At 48.9% G+C, this 14,096-nt stretch overlaps 1 protein-coding gene across 3 annotated transcripts in view; it reads left to right on the top strand.

The window, feature by feature from the left end:
- LOC144141176 (growth arrest-specific protein 2-like) overlaps nt 1-14,096 on the top strand; it is a 273,543-nt gene that overhangs the window by 190,122 nt on the left and 69,325 nt on the right. Inside the window, exon 1 of one of the 3 annotated variants that reach the window (XM_077672734.1) lies at nt 11,321-11,438. The exons of the other annotated variants lie outside the window; for them this stretch is intronic. Coding sequence (XP_077528860.1) covers nt 11,336-11,438 — 103 coding nt within the window. The 5' untranslated portion in view covers nt 11,321-11,335. Of the gene's footprint in view, nt 1-11,320; nt 11,439-14,096 lie in introns of those variants that run through there. 3 annotated transcript variants of the gene reach the window in all.

Genomic DNA, 14,096 nt, shown 5'->3' on the forward strand with positions numbered 1-14,096 from the left:
ATTCGATTGGATTGGATTGGATTGAAGTGGATTGTGTTGGATTGTGTTGCGTCATAGCCGCGCCACCTTGCGTCATATCCGCGGCAGGGGGTTCACGGCACGTTTCACGCGATGGGAGAATCAACCTAACGGAAACAACGGAACCCCCTATGCGTCGCATCTACACAGGGGTTCCCGCGAGGGGAGGTGGGAGTAATTTTTTTTCGTTGTGCGCATACGCCACTGTCTGGGTGTGGGAGGGAGGGCAGAAGTAGGTTGGCGGTGTGCAGAGGTGTGGAAAAAAGCTACTCAGCCCTGGTTATAACGGCGCAGAATGTCGATTTCATTTTCGCTTGCGCTCTTAGCAAGTTGTGTACGGGCATCGGTGAAAGAGCTTTGGTGTTGTGGAGGGGCGGAACGCTGCCCCGTCGAGTTGTCGGAGCCTCCTTGTCTCGTACCGCCAAGAATAGAAAGGGGCTCGAACGTATACGCGTTGCGTCTTCGACGTTTAAAAGCCTGACGGGCGAAACAATGGCGCCTTGAACGCGAGCTGTTCGCCGTCGCTCCGAACGGGCATCGCGAAAAAGGCTCCTCACGGCAATGGCTATTGGAAATGGAAAGGTGGAGGAACTGGCTCAGTGCGTGAGTGTGGAATTGTGTTTTGAGCTCCACTTCGTGTACGGACTTGAAGAGGGCACTCCTGTTATTCTACTTGCGCGACGAGCAAAAATATAAGCAGAGGTCATGCGAGAGAACGGAGGTGCAAGACGGGGTTAAAGAAACCATGGCGCGTTGTTCAGTCGGCCCTACACTGATCGTCCTTTGTGTTCATTTTTTTTTGTATGCGCTTTGAAGGTTAAGTGCGGGCGAAAACGGCATTTCGGATCATTAGAAAGGTGTCCGCTTATAGGGGCCATCAAGAGAAAATACAAATTTTAATTTGAAACAACTTGGTGTACTCATTTAGCACCACTCCAGCCACGACAGACGTTTTTAACAAAAAAAAAAAAAAAGACGCGTGGAGTATTGAAAAACGTTCAAATTTCGCGCTACAGTGACGTCTTATGGGCTGGAAGGGACTTCATATGGTCCAGCACCAAAACCGTAGTTTTCAGGGTGTTAAGTGCACGTTCGCATTCAAGAAATATGGACAAACGGAAATTGGAGCCCCACTACAATCGGCCAGTCATGTTTCTTGGCGGGGGATTAGGTCGGTGGCCGGCAATCTCTCAAACAAGTATATCATCATCATCATCATCACCAGCCTATCAACTTTCTGCCGCCCCCTGCAACGCTTGCCTTCTCTAGGGATCCACTCTGTTACCCTTAATGACCAGCGGTTATCTTGCCTTCGCATTACATGCCCTGCCCACGTCCATTTCTTCTTCTTAATTTCTACTAATGTCTTTAACACGAGTTTGCTCCCTGACCCACTCTGCTCTCTTCTTGTCCCGTAATGTTACAGCTATCATTTTCCGCTCCATTGCCCGCTGAGTCGTTCTCAATTTCAGTTGAACCCTCTTAGTGAGCCTCCAAGTTTCTGCCCCATAGGTGAGTACCGGTAAGATGCAGCTGTCATACACTTTCTTCTTCAGCGACAATGGTAGGCTGCTATCCACTATCTGAGAATGTCTGCCATATGCACCCCACCCCATTCTGATCCTTCTAATTATCTCTGCCTCATGATTGGGATCTGGGGTCACAGCTTGGCCTAAGTAGATATATTCGCTTACCACTTCCACTGCCTCGCCACCTATCTCAAACCGCTGTGCTGTCCCGAGGTTATTGATCATTACTTTAGTTTTCTGCATATTAATTTTAAGGCCCACGGTTCTACTATGTTCTCCCAGTGCGGAAAGCATGCTTTGCAATTCGTCCCCCGAGTTACTTAGCAAGGCAACGTCATCAGCAAATCTGAGGTTACTGAGGTATTCTCCATTAAACCCTTACTCCCACCTGTTCCCAATCCAACGTTCTGAATACTTCTTGTAAGCATGCTGTGAATAACATTGGAGAAATTGTGTCTCCTTGTCTGACACCCTTCCTTATAGGTATTTTACTGCTCTCCCTATGGAGGATGATGGTAGCTGTAGACCCATTGTAGATATCCTCTAGTATTCTTACATAATGCTCATCTACCCCCTGAATGACTGCTAGGGTTTCGACCGAGTCAAATGCTTTCTCATAATCTATGAAGGCTATATATAGGGGTTCAGTATACTCAGCGCACTTTTCTATCACCTGATAGATCGTGTGAATATGGTCCATTGTTGAATAACCTTTACGGAACCCTGCTTGTTCTTTAGGTTGACTGAAATCTAAGGTTGCAGAGATTCGGTTAGCGATTACCTTGGTAAATACCTTGTAGACGACTGACAGTAAGCTGATCGGCCTATAATTTTTCAAGTCCTTCATGTCGCCTTTCTTATGGATTAGGATGATGTTCGCGTTCTTCCAAGATTCCGGTACCATTGCGGTCATTAGGCATTGCGTATACAGGTTTGCCAGTTTTTCAAGTACAATTTCTCCGCCATCCTTCAAAAGGTCTGCTGTTATCTGATCCTCACCAGGTGCTTTGCCCCTTTCATTTCTTTCAAAGCCTTCGTTACTTCTTCGGTCGTTACTGGTGGGATGTCTATCTCCTCTGAACTACTGTCTCGTTCGGCATTATCCTGTATGTCCCGGCTACTGTACAGATCCCTATAGAACTCCTCGGCCACTGTGACTATTTTATCCCTATTTGTGATGACATTGCCTTGCTTATCCTTAAGTGCATACATCTGTATAATGTGACGTCATGTAGAAGTCGTCTGCGGAAGACGACGACTCAGCGAGCAATGGAACGGTGATGATGATGATGGTTGGAGTTTTTTGGCGCAAGGCCAGCTGGGCAATGGAACGGAGGATGATAGGTGTAACGTTAAGGGACAAGAAGAGGGCGGAGTGGGTCAGGGAACACACACGTGTTAAGGACATATTAGTGGGAATTAAGAAGAAGAAATGGACGTTTGCACGGCATGTATGCGAAGACAAGGTAACCAACCGTTGGTCATTCAGGGTAACAGAGCCAGAGTAGATCCCTGGAGGAAGGCAAGCGTTGCAGGGGGCGGCAGAACGTTAGATGGGCAGATGAGATCAAGAAGTTTGCGGGGATAAATTGGTCGCAGTTAGCACAGGACCGGGATAATTGGAGGTCTATATGGGAGAGGCCTTTGCCTTGCAGTGGGCGTATATGGGCCGATGATGATGATGATTATGATAATGATGACGACGACGGCGATAGAAGTCTGAAAGTAGCTGGGGAGTCGGTACTGTTTTATCTGTTGTCCCTAATATTGCCACATGCACTGGCGGAATGCGAGTCGCACCAGCCCGTGCTCTCCTAGTCTCGAAGCGGGATCGCGAGCGCTCTGAGGCGAAGAAGGTCGCTTGAGCACGCGCTGAGATGTCAAGAAGAAGAAAAAGAAGATCAGGAGGAGGAGGACAGACATTTTATTGAGCCTTTAAGGCCCCTTAGGGGGCCGGGCGCAGTTGGGCAGTGCTTCGCAACGTGAACGCCACGCTGCCTCTTTTAAAGACGATAGTCTTTCTTGGGCTACTTAAACCCAGAAAGTTTGGTCTGTCTGTATGTCCGTCCGTCTGTCCGTCCGTCTGTCTGTCTGTGACTCGATTCAGCCACCCGGCCAAAGCAAAACAATGCCTGCGCAATAGTCTTATATAGTCATAGCTAAATGTGCCCATCTAAGTCCGGTGTAATGTTCATACTTGTCAATATTGTTGACGAACAACAAGACATTACGCATATATCAGACAACAAACTAATACAGAAGTGATATTTCCAGCGTTCCTTTATAAAAAATCGTACATGTTTGATTTTAGCGAGATTAAATACTTCATCAACGGAAGAAAAAAATATCACTCCGCCGTCGCCTGCTGTCGCCCGCGCCATATAGCTTCTGGCGGCATTTGAAGAAATCAAGTGGCAACAGTTACAAAAGGTTCCACTGGATAGGTTCCACGTTCTGCTTGGAATGCACGTGGACTAGGGAAACGCGGTACTATAAACATTGAAGTAGGGCGCCTCAATTCATGGGCGTCTCCGCCGTACGGCAGCGCTGGCATCGAGGTACCCGGCCTGGAGCAGTGGAACGCGGTAAATTTAAATAGGCTTGGATAAACCTTTAGCGGGTTTCCCTTAGGAGGAGCGCGACGCAAGATGAACAACATGAGAAGTGAGCGGGAAAGCGAAGGGAGGCATTTACTTGGCAAATGTCGACAAAGACTATCGTCTTTTGTCGACATTTGCAACGAAAGGAGCAGATACGCGGCCAATTTTCGTCTTGTTTTCGGCACAAGTTTGCCCCTAATGCTTAATTGCATTCGCTTGTCCGTGACATTATATCGATTACTGGTTTGAAGTTTGCGAAGAAAATGTTATCAGTGTTATCGGGGCAATCGGTCTTTTTAATGACCCAAACATTTACTTTGCCTTCACGGCCCCTTTACGGATGACAGTCTCGCCAATTTGAATACAAGCTTCGAACTATTCACCCTGCAACAAGGAAAACAAACGAAGAACTTGTGACCCACCAGCCGCTTTCTCGCCCTGCCCGATGACGTCACCGCCTATTGCGAGAAGGCGACTTAGCGGTCGCCCACGGAAGTCCTCCGGTTCCGTTTCGTCGTGTCCCTCGAGTGCTAGCGCGGGGTAATATAGCTCCCTCGTTTTAGATGCAGAGCATCTCATTCACTCGCCTTGTCCCTCCGGCGTCGTCGTCGTCGTCGTTGTCCGCCCCTCCCCTATTATCCTCGCCGCGCCAGCTGCGCTCTCCGCCGCTCACCCCCTCTCCTCTCCGATAGCGAACACTCTCTCGCGAGGGGCATTGGATTGGATTCGATTGGCTTGGCTTGGATTGGATTGGATTGGATTGGATTAAAGTGGATTGTGTTGGATTGTGTTGCGTCATAGCCGCGGCACGTTGCGTCATAGCCGCGGCAGACGCGCTGGGGCCGGCGCATGTGCAGTACTCTCTCTTCCGCGGTTTCCTCTCCTTCGGGCGCGCTGCGCATATAACCGGTGTGCCGTTCTCCGGCGAAGCAACATCCACGCTTTGCTCGAACACCTAGAGTCCACGCCGCTTTACAAGTACGCCAACGTCGTCATCGACTGGGACCGGCTTACGCAGTCCCCTCAACGTTATGCGCGCTATAAAACGCGGTCCCTTCGCTGCTCCGCCTATGCGTCGCATCTACACAGGGGTTCCCGCGAGGGGAGGTGGGAGTTTTTTCTACCTCACCGGTGACTTAACCTCTGATGTCGTATTTTGGGTCATTTGAAAGTTTGTCAATATTTGGGGACTTTTCTCGGTAAAAACGGTGTCCTTTTGGGCTGAAGGACAATTTATCGAGCACACCCGTTGGAACGAAAGTGCTCGAGCTGCTGCTGCAAGCGCAACAGAAAGAAAAACATCACAACTGGTGGTGCGCGAACAGTTCGAATGCGGGAAAATTGAAGGAACCTCCAATGCATTCATCACTGCAGGAGCAAGAAAAAAAGAGGTGAAGAAACGAAAGCGAACGAAGCGACGCAAACACCATTTAGCAGTAAAGAGACAGTTGTTAATCGCCAAGTTTTCACCTTCAAACCGGTTTACCTAAAACGACATAAAGGAGCCTTGAAGACATTATAAAAGTTCGGTTTATTAACAACACCGCTTTGTCCCGATGACAGTGGTGCCGAAGTTACTGCGAACTTTTCAACTTTTCATAAATTGTATCACCACCCCATCTTGCGCGACGGAACTTATTTCACAGACCCAGTATTTTTCCCACCGCATCGATCACCGTCGCAAGGTTGGAATTATCACGTGTCGTACTAATACAGGTGACCAGTCGTTCTTGCCTCGCTCTTCTCGTGAATGGAATCAGCTTGCCCCTGAAACTGTCTCTATTAATGATAACCATCTTTTTCGTGAAGCGCTAACATTGTATACGCAGGATCTATTTAATGTACTTTTGTTTGTACGCTGACTTATTGCTTGTAATCGTGCTAACGCTGTATTTTTTCCTCCCCACCATGTTCCGTGTGTTATTCAATGTAATCCACTCCCCTGTGTAATGCCATTTGGTCCTGAGGGTATCATAAATAAATAAATAAATAATATACTTGAAATGTTTATAATAACGAAAACAATGCACCAGCGGTGACTCCCCAGCCATTTTCCGGGTATTTTTTTGTGACGTCACAAAATCTTACTTGTGCGATTGGCAGCTGACGCCCTAAGCCACCGCGAACAAACATGACTGGGCGATTCTAAATGAGACCTGTAGTTTCGTTTTCTCGTATCACTGCAATTATGACGAGCAGTTTTATGCAATGAAAATTGTTTTTAGGGCTGGCCCAGGTTACGTCACACTCGCCCGTATTACGTCACTGTAGCGCGAAATTCGAAAGTTCAGCAACATTTCTTGCGTTTTTCGGTTAGAAAACGACTTCCAGGGTTGTACAGCTGAGTGAAGTACCAAAAGCTTGGTTCTTTTAAATAGAACCAAGTTGTATTCTGTATTCGTGACCCATTTAAGTGCCCAAATAATTTTTTATTCTATTCGTTTCGTGGCTGTATCTTCCTTGCGGCGCTTCCTTCCTCGTACGCGTTCAACAAAGGACCCACGCCGACGCTCTCCACCGGCGCTCGCCGGCGCCGCGGAGGCGTCGACGTCGAACGGCAGTAGAGCAACATCTGTCGACCTCCCCCGAGCGCCGACGCTTAGCAGGTCACTCCCGCCAACGAATGCGCCGCCACGTTTCAAGATGAGCGCGGGCAACAGAGAAAAAAAAGCGGGAAAATCAAAATACAATAAACGAGGGCGGAGACGAAGGACGGCAGAGCGATGCGTTTGAGCGGGCGTGTACTCTCGCGGCTTGGCTGGAGAGAAAACTGTTCGCCCACCCGAAAACAAAGCGGAGTTGCGCGAAGCAAAACATCAGCGGTGGAATGGGAAGGAAGAAGGTATGTAGTACATCGCTCCGGTTCGTAATGAACGCAGCCGTGGTGGCGCTTAGGAGGCGGCGGTGAAGGAGACGAGAAACTTCGTGGGCCGGGGAGTCCTGACTGCGATATGTTGATTTGAGCTACTTTTCGTTTCCTCTTCTCTCGTTCCTCCTGTGTCTACTTTTTCGTTCACACCACTTTACTCGGAGGTTACCGCGAGAGTGAAATAGCGCTCCGCGTGGGCGTGGCAGTAACGCAGAAAACGCAAGCGTGCACATCTCTTCCTTCGAATGCGTTAGTGCGGTTTTAGGTGTGCGTGTGTGCGACGGTTGGATGAAGTGGGAGGCGTCTTCTCGCAGTTGCGCAAGGACGTCGTCGTATACGAACGCTAACCCTTCTTCGCGCTTCGCTCTCCACTGCGGTACAACGTCTTCCGGCGTTGGCGACGTTGGCGTATTTTACGGCGCTCGCGTTTGATGCTTTTCCTCTCCGCCCTCGCTGTTGCATTCGCCCTGCCCTGTCTGTCTGTCTCTCTATCTCCGTGCTCTTCCCCCCTTTTTTACTTTTATTTTTGTGCTGTCGGTGCGCACCAAAGCGTCCGCCCCTACCGCCGCCGCCGCCTTTCTCAAAGCGAGCGCTTGCCTCGTCGACCCAGGTATCACTTGGAACTTGGTGTGTGTCAGCCGTCGTCGTCGTCGTCTGCTCTGATTGTGGGACCATGTACCCGCTTCTTGCAAGTTTAAATTCGGCGCCTTGTGTAGTGCACCCTTCGGAGTGGTGTCTTCTCGTTGGTGCTGTGTGTGGTGTCTGTGCGTCGTGCCCCTAAGTTTCGTTCACCCGACAAGCTTGGATTTGGACCGTTGCTGGAGTATTTCGTTCGTCGGGTTCGGACGAGAGTGTCTTGTTCGTTGTGCGTATACCGGAGCGCAGGAGGGATATATGTTCCACTCTCGACAAGTGGATGGCCGTTACTGCAGTTTGTCTGTTTTCTGTTGGTGAAGTTTCGTGATGTGGGTGCGTACGATCTGAAGCGGTGAAGCCTCTGACGTACGCGACAGCGTCCTTCTCGATTCCGTCCGAACGAAGTGTTCGTAATATCGCCTCGTTTACTGTGCTGTCGTAGAATTGCACTTGACGTCGTAGGAGTTGGTTAGACGAGGTCAGTCTGGCGCTGGTTCGTTCACTGTCCTATATTTACATTCGTGAGAGCCCGGCATTTGTTTTTAGCGGAGCGGTTTCCACTTTCTAGTTTCACCTTTTGCTTATTGTATTAGCATTCTGTTGTAGACGTGCGGGAGATCCTAAATTCGTGTGAATAACGTAGAACCAATTATTATCTTCCGTGCTTTCTGATCTAAGTCTTTCATCGAACCTAGAAAACCTCAACGTTTTTTTAGTCCGTTGCGTGTTTTTGTTTCTTTATTAATTGAGGGCGCTCTGATAGTACTGGTTCGCCCTTCGCGAAGCTGGAAATTTACTGATTGTCACGATCCCTTTGCGTTCCGCTCTTATATAGACCAACGCCCGAGCCTTCGTTCACGCATCGTTTAAGTTGGGAGCTTGGGGGACCGGGTTTGACGGACTTCATTGCAGCTTAATTTCTTTACACGGTTGCGGGGTTCGAGGTTTCACCAGTGCTAGCTTGTCGACACGTCTAACGATACTCGGTTTCCCTTCCGCTGTCTGAGTATGGCAGACTTCCTAACTTTACCAGCAAAACTACATTAACCGTCGCTCGTTCTATCTTTCTTCCGATACTCTCATCGTGTTTATCGTTACGATTTATAGCGAAAGAAATTCCTCTTCATAACGTTTTCGCCTCCCTAAGATTACAAGCAACACAACTAGAACCATATACGTGGACACTTCTCTGCTACGTTGGGCCGTTCCAGACCGCGTCCTAAGCCCCTTACTCCGTACGTACGTATCTTTAGCAAGGAACGCGCGCCCCTGTTGAGAGCCGCAATTTCTTCCGCATTGCAGGGCCCTCTCCTCCCTCCTTGACGTCGCCGCATCTTGTCCCTGCTTTCTCCGCCCCGTCTTGCTTTTATATTTCGCGGGCTTTCTCGCGGGGCGGCGTATTCGTAGCCAGGCAGTCTCACGGTCTGACTGCTGCCCCGAATAAACGCGGGCGGGGAGAGCCGGTGCTGCGCACTCAAAGGGAGAAAGAAGGCTGAGGCGTCCCGGGTGACAGTTCCCAAACTTGGTCCACGGAATTGCTCTAGTGGCGCTCGTTTCCAAAAGCGGACGGACCACGGTTATAATCCCCCTTCGTACCCGATCTTTCGTTCGGTTTTCTCTTCCGGTTTGTTTTGCTTGGGTTCAAAGTGCACGCCGCTTGAAAAACGAGCTGCGCCTTTCCCTAGTTTGTTTACGCACGTGTTGGTAGTCCGCAAGGCCTGTCACTCGTTCCTTCACTTTTCTTTCAGGGGTCGTTGGTGCTTGCTTGAGGGGTCGCATCCAAGCATTCAACTTATCGTCGTTGAGAAACACGCCGAATGTGCAATTCGGGCTTCGTGTGTGGAAGCCGATGTGCTAGCGTAATTTTACGAAAACTGCACGTATACGCATTCTCCGAAAGTTTTTCTGTTGTGACAATGTAACTTTACAGCAAAACTGCAAAGATTTTCCACGAAGACTGAACGTATTTTCATTCTCTTGTAGCGACCTCATTCCGGAAGTTTTGCTCCCGTAATAACGTAACTTCACAGCAAAACTAAAAATTTATTCACTTTGAGCGAAAGCTGATTTACTGTTGACTGTTTTGTGAGCAGCGATAGAAGTGATACGCCGCTCATTTCGCCTATACGTGATCGGATAAAAGCAGTCTTATCAGTAAAAGCTTACCACTCAATCGTGTCAGCCTGTTCACCGAAACACATTAAGCACGAGCATAATTCTCCACAGGCTGGACCTCTTATTTTGAGGTTGCTGGCGGGGGACTTTCCGTCCCGACACCGATTACTCTTTCCAGGTCTGCGGATCTCTCCCCTGGGTTCTCCATCATTCTCCCGTCTTGTCTCCTGAGATTGCCTTCGTGTTGGCGCGCTTTCTTGAACGAATCGCTCAGCTTCTTCATTCTGCACCTCGGCGAAAGGTCGACATTTTTGGTCTGCTCCCCGCAAGCTTAGCGCGGGAGAAGAAGTATAACTCAGATCTTTACAAGCAAGGAACAGCTGTTAGCCAAAGTGTGTACCGTTTTGATTTTCCTCCGGGTCATTCCTCTTGGAGAGAGTCACTCCCAAAATAGATTCCGGAGCGCCCCGGTCTTCCGGCGGGGTTCCCCCGCGTTCCCAGAGACGTTCGCAAAGCGAGTGTTGATTGTACCGTAGCCTCGTTCCCTTCGGGGTGGAACGTGGTTTATTACCTCCGAAAGGGTTAAACGAGGAAGTGTTTCCTTGTGGCTTGAAAGACACAATCCTTGTAATGACCAAACCCTTCTTTGTATCTTCACGGCGATAGGAATACACGCAGGGTTCTTCTTCCAAAAGTCGGCTACCTCCGGAGGGGTTAAACGAGGAAGCGTTTTTAGGGCTTCGAAGACCAGAATCCTTCTGGCAATCGAACACCTCGTTTTTCTTCGCTGCACTAAGAATACAGGCGGGGTGGGCTCTTCCAAACGTCGGCAGCTCAAAGGGCCTGCACTAAACACGCTCGCTTTCAGTTCAGCACGGCGTTGATTGCGTCCCAAGTGTGTGTCATCTTTCCTCTTCCACATCAATCAAAACTTCCTCCGGAGTAAAAGCGCGGTCTGTGTTTCGCGGATGCTCCCTCCGTTGGAGCGGTTGAGAAGTCGGCGCTAATCACTTCCCAGTAGCAGGCAGAGTCTTTTCTCGGATTTCCGAGGCGGACATTATTGACTCGAACTAAGAGGGCTTTCCTTGTTCGGAATTTCACTTCCGCCTTTTGAACTGGCCAGCAGGGCCATGAAGACATTCGTCGCCGTTTTCAGATGTTGCTCCCCCCGGCTACGTTGTGTTTCTTGCCGCTGGTTTGATTGACCGTTCTGGAATCCTGTTCAGCGCGATAACTTTCCAAGCGTAGTTTGGTTGTTCTCGGCGTGCCGTTTGAGGGTCTAGTTATCTACGTAATTCTCATACCATATGAACTTCGAACTCCGTTTTCTTTTGTCAGTTTTGTGCTTTGACCTACGCAACCTCCGAATTTCTTGCGTTGGCTGCAAACTTCCTGTTCGCGAATACTTCCCAACTGCAAGTTTGAAACCGCTAAAACGATTAACAATATAGCCGGCTGGGTTCAAAATACTATCTGACTACAGTCAAAACTAATTTCACGTCTGGACGTCTGCGCGATAATTGCTCCCGTTTGAAAAGTGAAGTGTGGGACAACAGCTGTGGGTCACGATGCGTTGGTGGTGCACCGTGGACGAGTCGTACGCCGAGGACGACGTGGAGCACTTCGAGACAGACAAGCGACGCGCCGCCAGGTGGCTGCGGGATGTCCTCCGTGAGTCCCCGGGATCTCCTCGGGATTGCCGGTCGAGCGTACCAACAATAGCCTATAGGGGGTGGTATCCCAACGCCGGAAACCACCAGAAATTGAGCTTTCATACCAAACAATGAAGTAGATGTACTCGTTGTGATGACTGAACGCGCTTATTAGCGCCAGCTGCACCGATCTCGGGATAAACGAAATGGGGTCAGGGGATTCCAAATAGTACGCGTAGGAGGGGCGTTCTTTTTGGAAACATTTGAAAGGCTAACCGAAGAAAAATTTCCGTATCATTTTTGCGTTTACAACAACTTTCATTCGCTCCCATGAACTTCAGTACACTGCATCTTTCGTTATTAGTCGTAATATGGCATTTTCTGGGTTATGTACGCAACTTCGCTCGACGTCGTTATCTAAACACGATACAGTCGCTTCCTACTCAGAACTGTCCTTAGTTGCTGATAACACTGAAGTCTCAACAAACGCCGTTTCTTGCTTGAATCGTGCTTGAAGCGTGTCCACAGTCGGCACTGCCTCAGCAAGGTGTCGTACTGCAGGACAAATGTGTAAAATCAATGTAGAATAAACCCTTGTTATAACAAAGTGGCGACTTTGTTATAAGCGGTGGTACGGTGAGAGCGGTCGCGATGTTTTCTTTTTTCACTGCGGGGTAAGGGGGGGGGGGGGAAATTCGATTAAAATTGGAATACGAAAAAGCAATTTCGTTATAACGAGACTTTACTGTAGACATGTAGCGTACCTACATAGCACTGGACATCAGAAGTGGCGGGAGTTATTTTTCGCTTCGTTGTTTGGAGTGTTTGACTGTGCCCATTGCCGCTTCCATGTCGCGTTGTCAAAGCGGGGCGCTAGTTCTGAAATTCTGTCGATTCCCTTCCGTCGGGAAACGCCGCAACCGCATCGGCCGGGATAGTACTCGTATAATAAAGCCCTTGTGCGCCTATACTACCCCAACACTGGGGCTTAGCGTGCCAGGGCGGTATGCATTCATAAACCGGACTTTGACGCCACTCAACGCCTTCCTTCAAGAAAAAAAAAATAATCCCGATAATGCTATAACCTTTACCAAAGAAAAATTATGGTTCAAAGCGAGGCATTTCTAGGCATCGTCCTTTTCTTTAATTCTGTGGAAGTGCCAGTCCAACCTACAACCTGTTTGATCCATTGAAGGTATAAACAAAACGAAATTCGCATGTCTCTATCACTGAAAGGAAAGGCGATGCAAGAAAAAAAATGTGCACTGCCGCCTTAATACGCATTGAAGGAAAATGAAGGACCCTACAACAGGTTTTTTTTTTTTCAACTTTTTTCGAAATCTTAGAGGCTTGGAGACTGCAGTCAACCAACAAACACATTCAGGACGTAGAGTTGGGGCTACAAAGTAAAAGGAACTCAACCAAACATTACTGCTCTATGCCCATCAGATAACGTGGAAACTTGCTCAAAAGGTTTTTTCTCTCTCTCTCTTTCCCGTCTTGGCGTTCTTCAACCCCTGGAATTACGTCATTACAGCGGTGTATAGCGGCTACTGGCCGGCTTTCCTTTAGTTGCTGCAATGAACGCTTTTCGATAGTAACGTTAAAAAGAAAGCCACGACAGCAAGGCGGAAACGGAAGGCGTATCTGGTACGACGAGCAAATAACGCAGTGCCGCTCCGTGCTGGCGATAACTGTAACTTTCGCAGTGCTTCCAGACGCGAAGGAAAGAGTGAAAGCGTTTATAGGAAGTGTTGCAGAGTCCCTTCAAGTCCAATCCAACGAGGTGCGGAGAGAAGGGTGATAGAAGTAACGCTAGAGGGTAAGAAACGAGCATTCCATATCGGAGAGCGAGCTTGGGTGGAAAAAGACATGACAGCTCCAGTTCTGAGGAAGAAGGGGACTTGGGCTGGTCATCTAATACGGAGAACAGACGACCGGTGAGCCATCAGTAACAGAGTGGTTACCGAAAGACACGGCTAGGGATAGGTAAGATCATCAAGTCGATGGATCAATGAAATCAGGAAATTCTGGGGAAAGACTACACTATAGAGCATCGCATGACGGTTGGAGACACACGGGATATAGGCCTGCGCCCTTCCGTGAATACAATCAAGCTAATTATGGTGAAATTAGCGCGTAGTACTGCTTAAAGCTCCATACATATTCATAGAATGACCCGGCAGCAGCAACAGCGGCAACAACGAAGACATGCCGAAATTTACTGAGCAGGCATTTCAGCTAGATTTTTTTTGTTTGTTTGTTTGTTTGCGTTCATTGACTTCAGTGATTAAATTGTGGGGTTTAAAGCGCCGACGCTACCGGTGGGCTATGAAACGCACAGTAATGTAGGGCTCTGGATTATTTTTGGCCGCCTTGGGATCTCTGACGTGCGCCGAAATCTCGACGCACGGGCGTTTTCGCTTCTCGTCTCTATCGGAAAAGCAGCCACCGCGACCGGGATCGGACCGGCCTTTTTGGGCATTCACTCTTACAAGAAGGTCGGCGCACTTACTAACAGAACACTAACCAGTTACTTGTCCCAGTATTGACTAGGTACTTAGTTACTTTTACTAACTGGCCATGCATGACCTAGTAAAAAGCTACGCGTAACAACATGGATCTGCTGCGCGCAGCGCGACATAGACACATTCATCGCGCACATATGACACGTGGA

Source organism: Haemaphysalis longicornis, unplaced genomic scaffold (assembly GCF_048455015.1).
Source record: "Haemaphysalis longicornis isolate Haplotype H1 unplaced genomic scaffold, Haemaphysalis longicornis Haplotype H1 scaffold_6, whole genome shotgun sequence".
NCBI classification, from domain to species: domain Eukaryota; kingdom Metazoa; phylum Arthropoda; class Arachnida; order Ixodida; family Ixodidae; genus Haemaphysalis; species Haemaphysalis longicornis.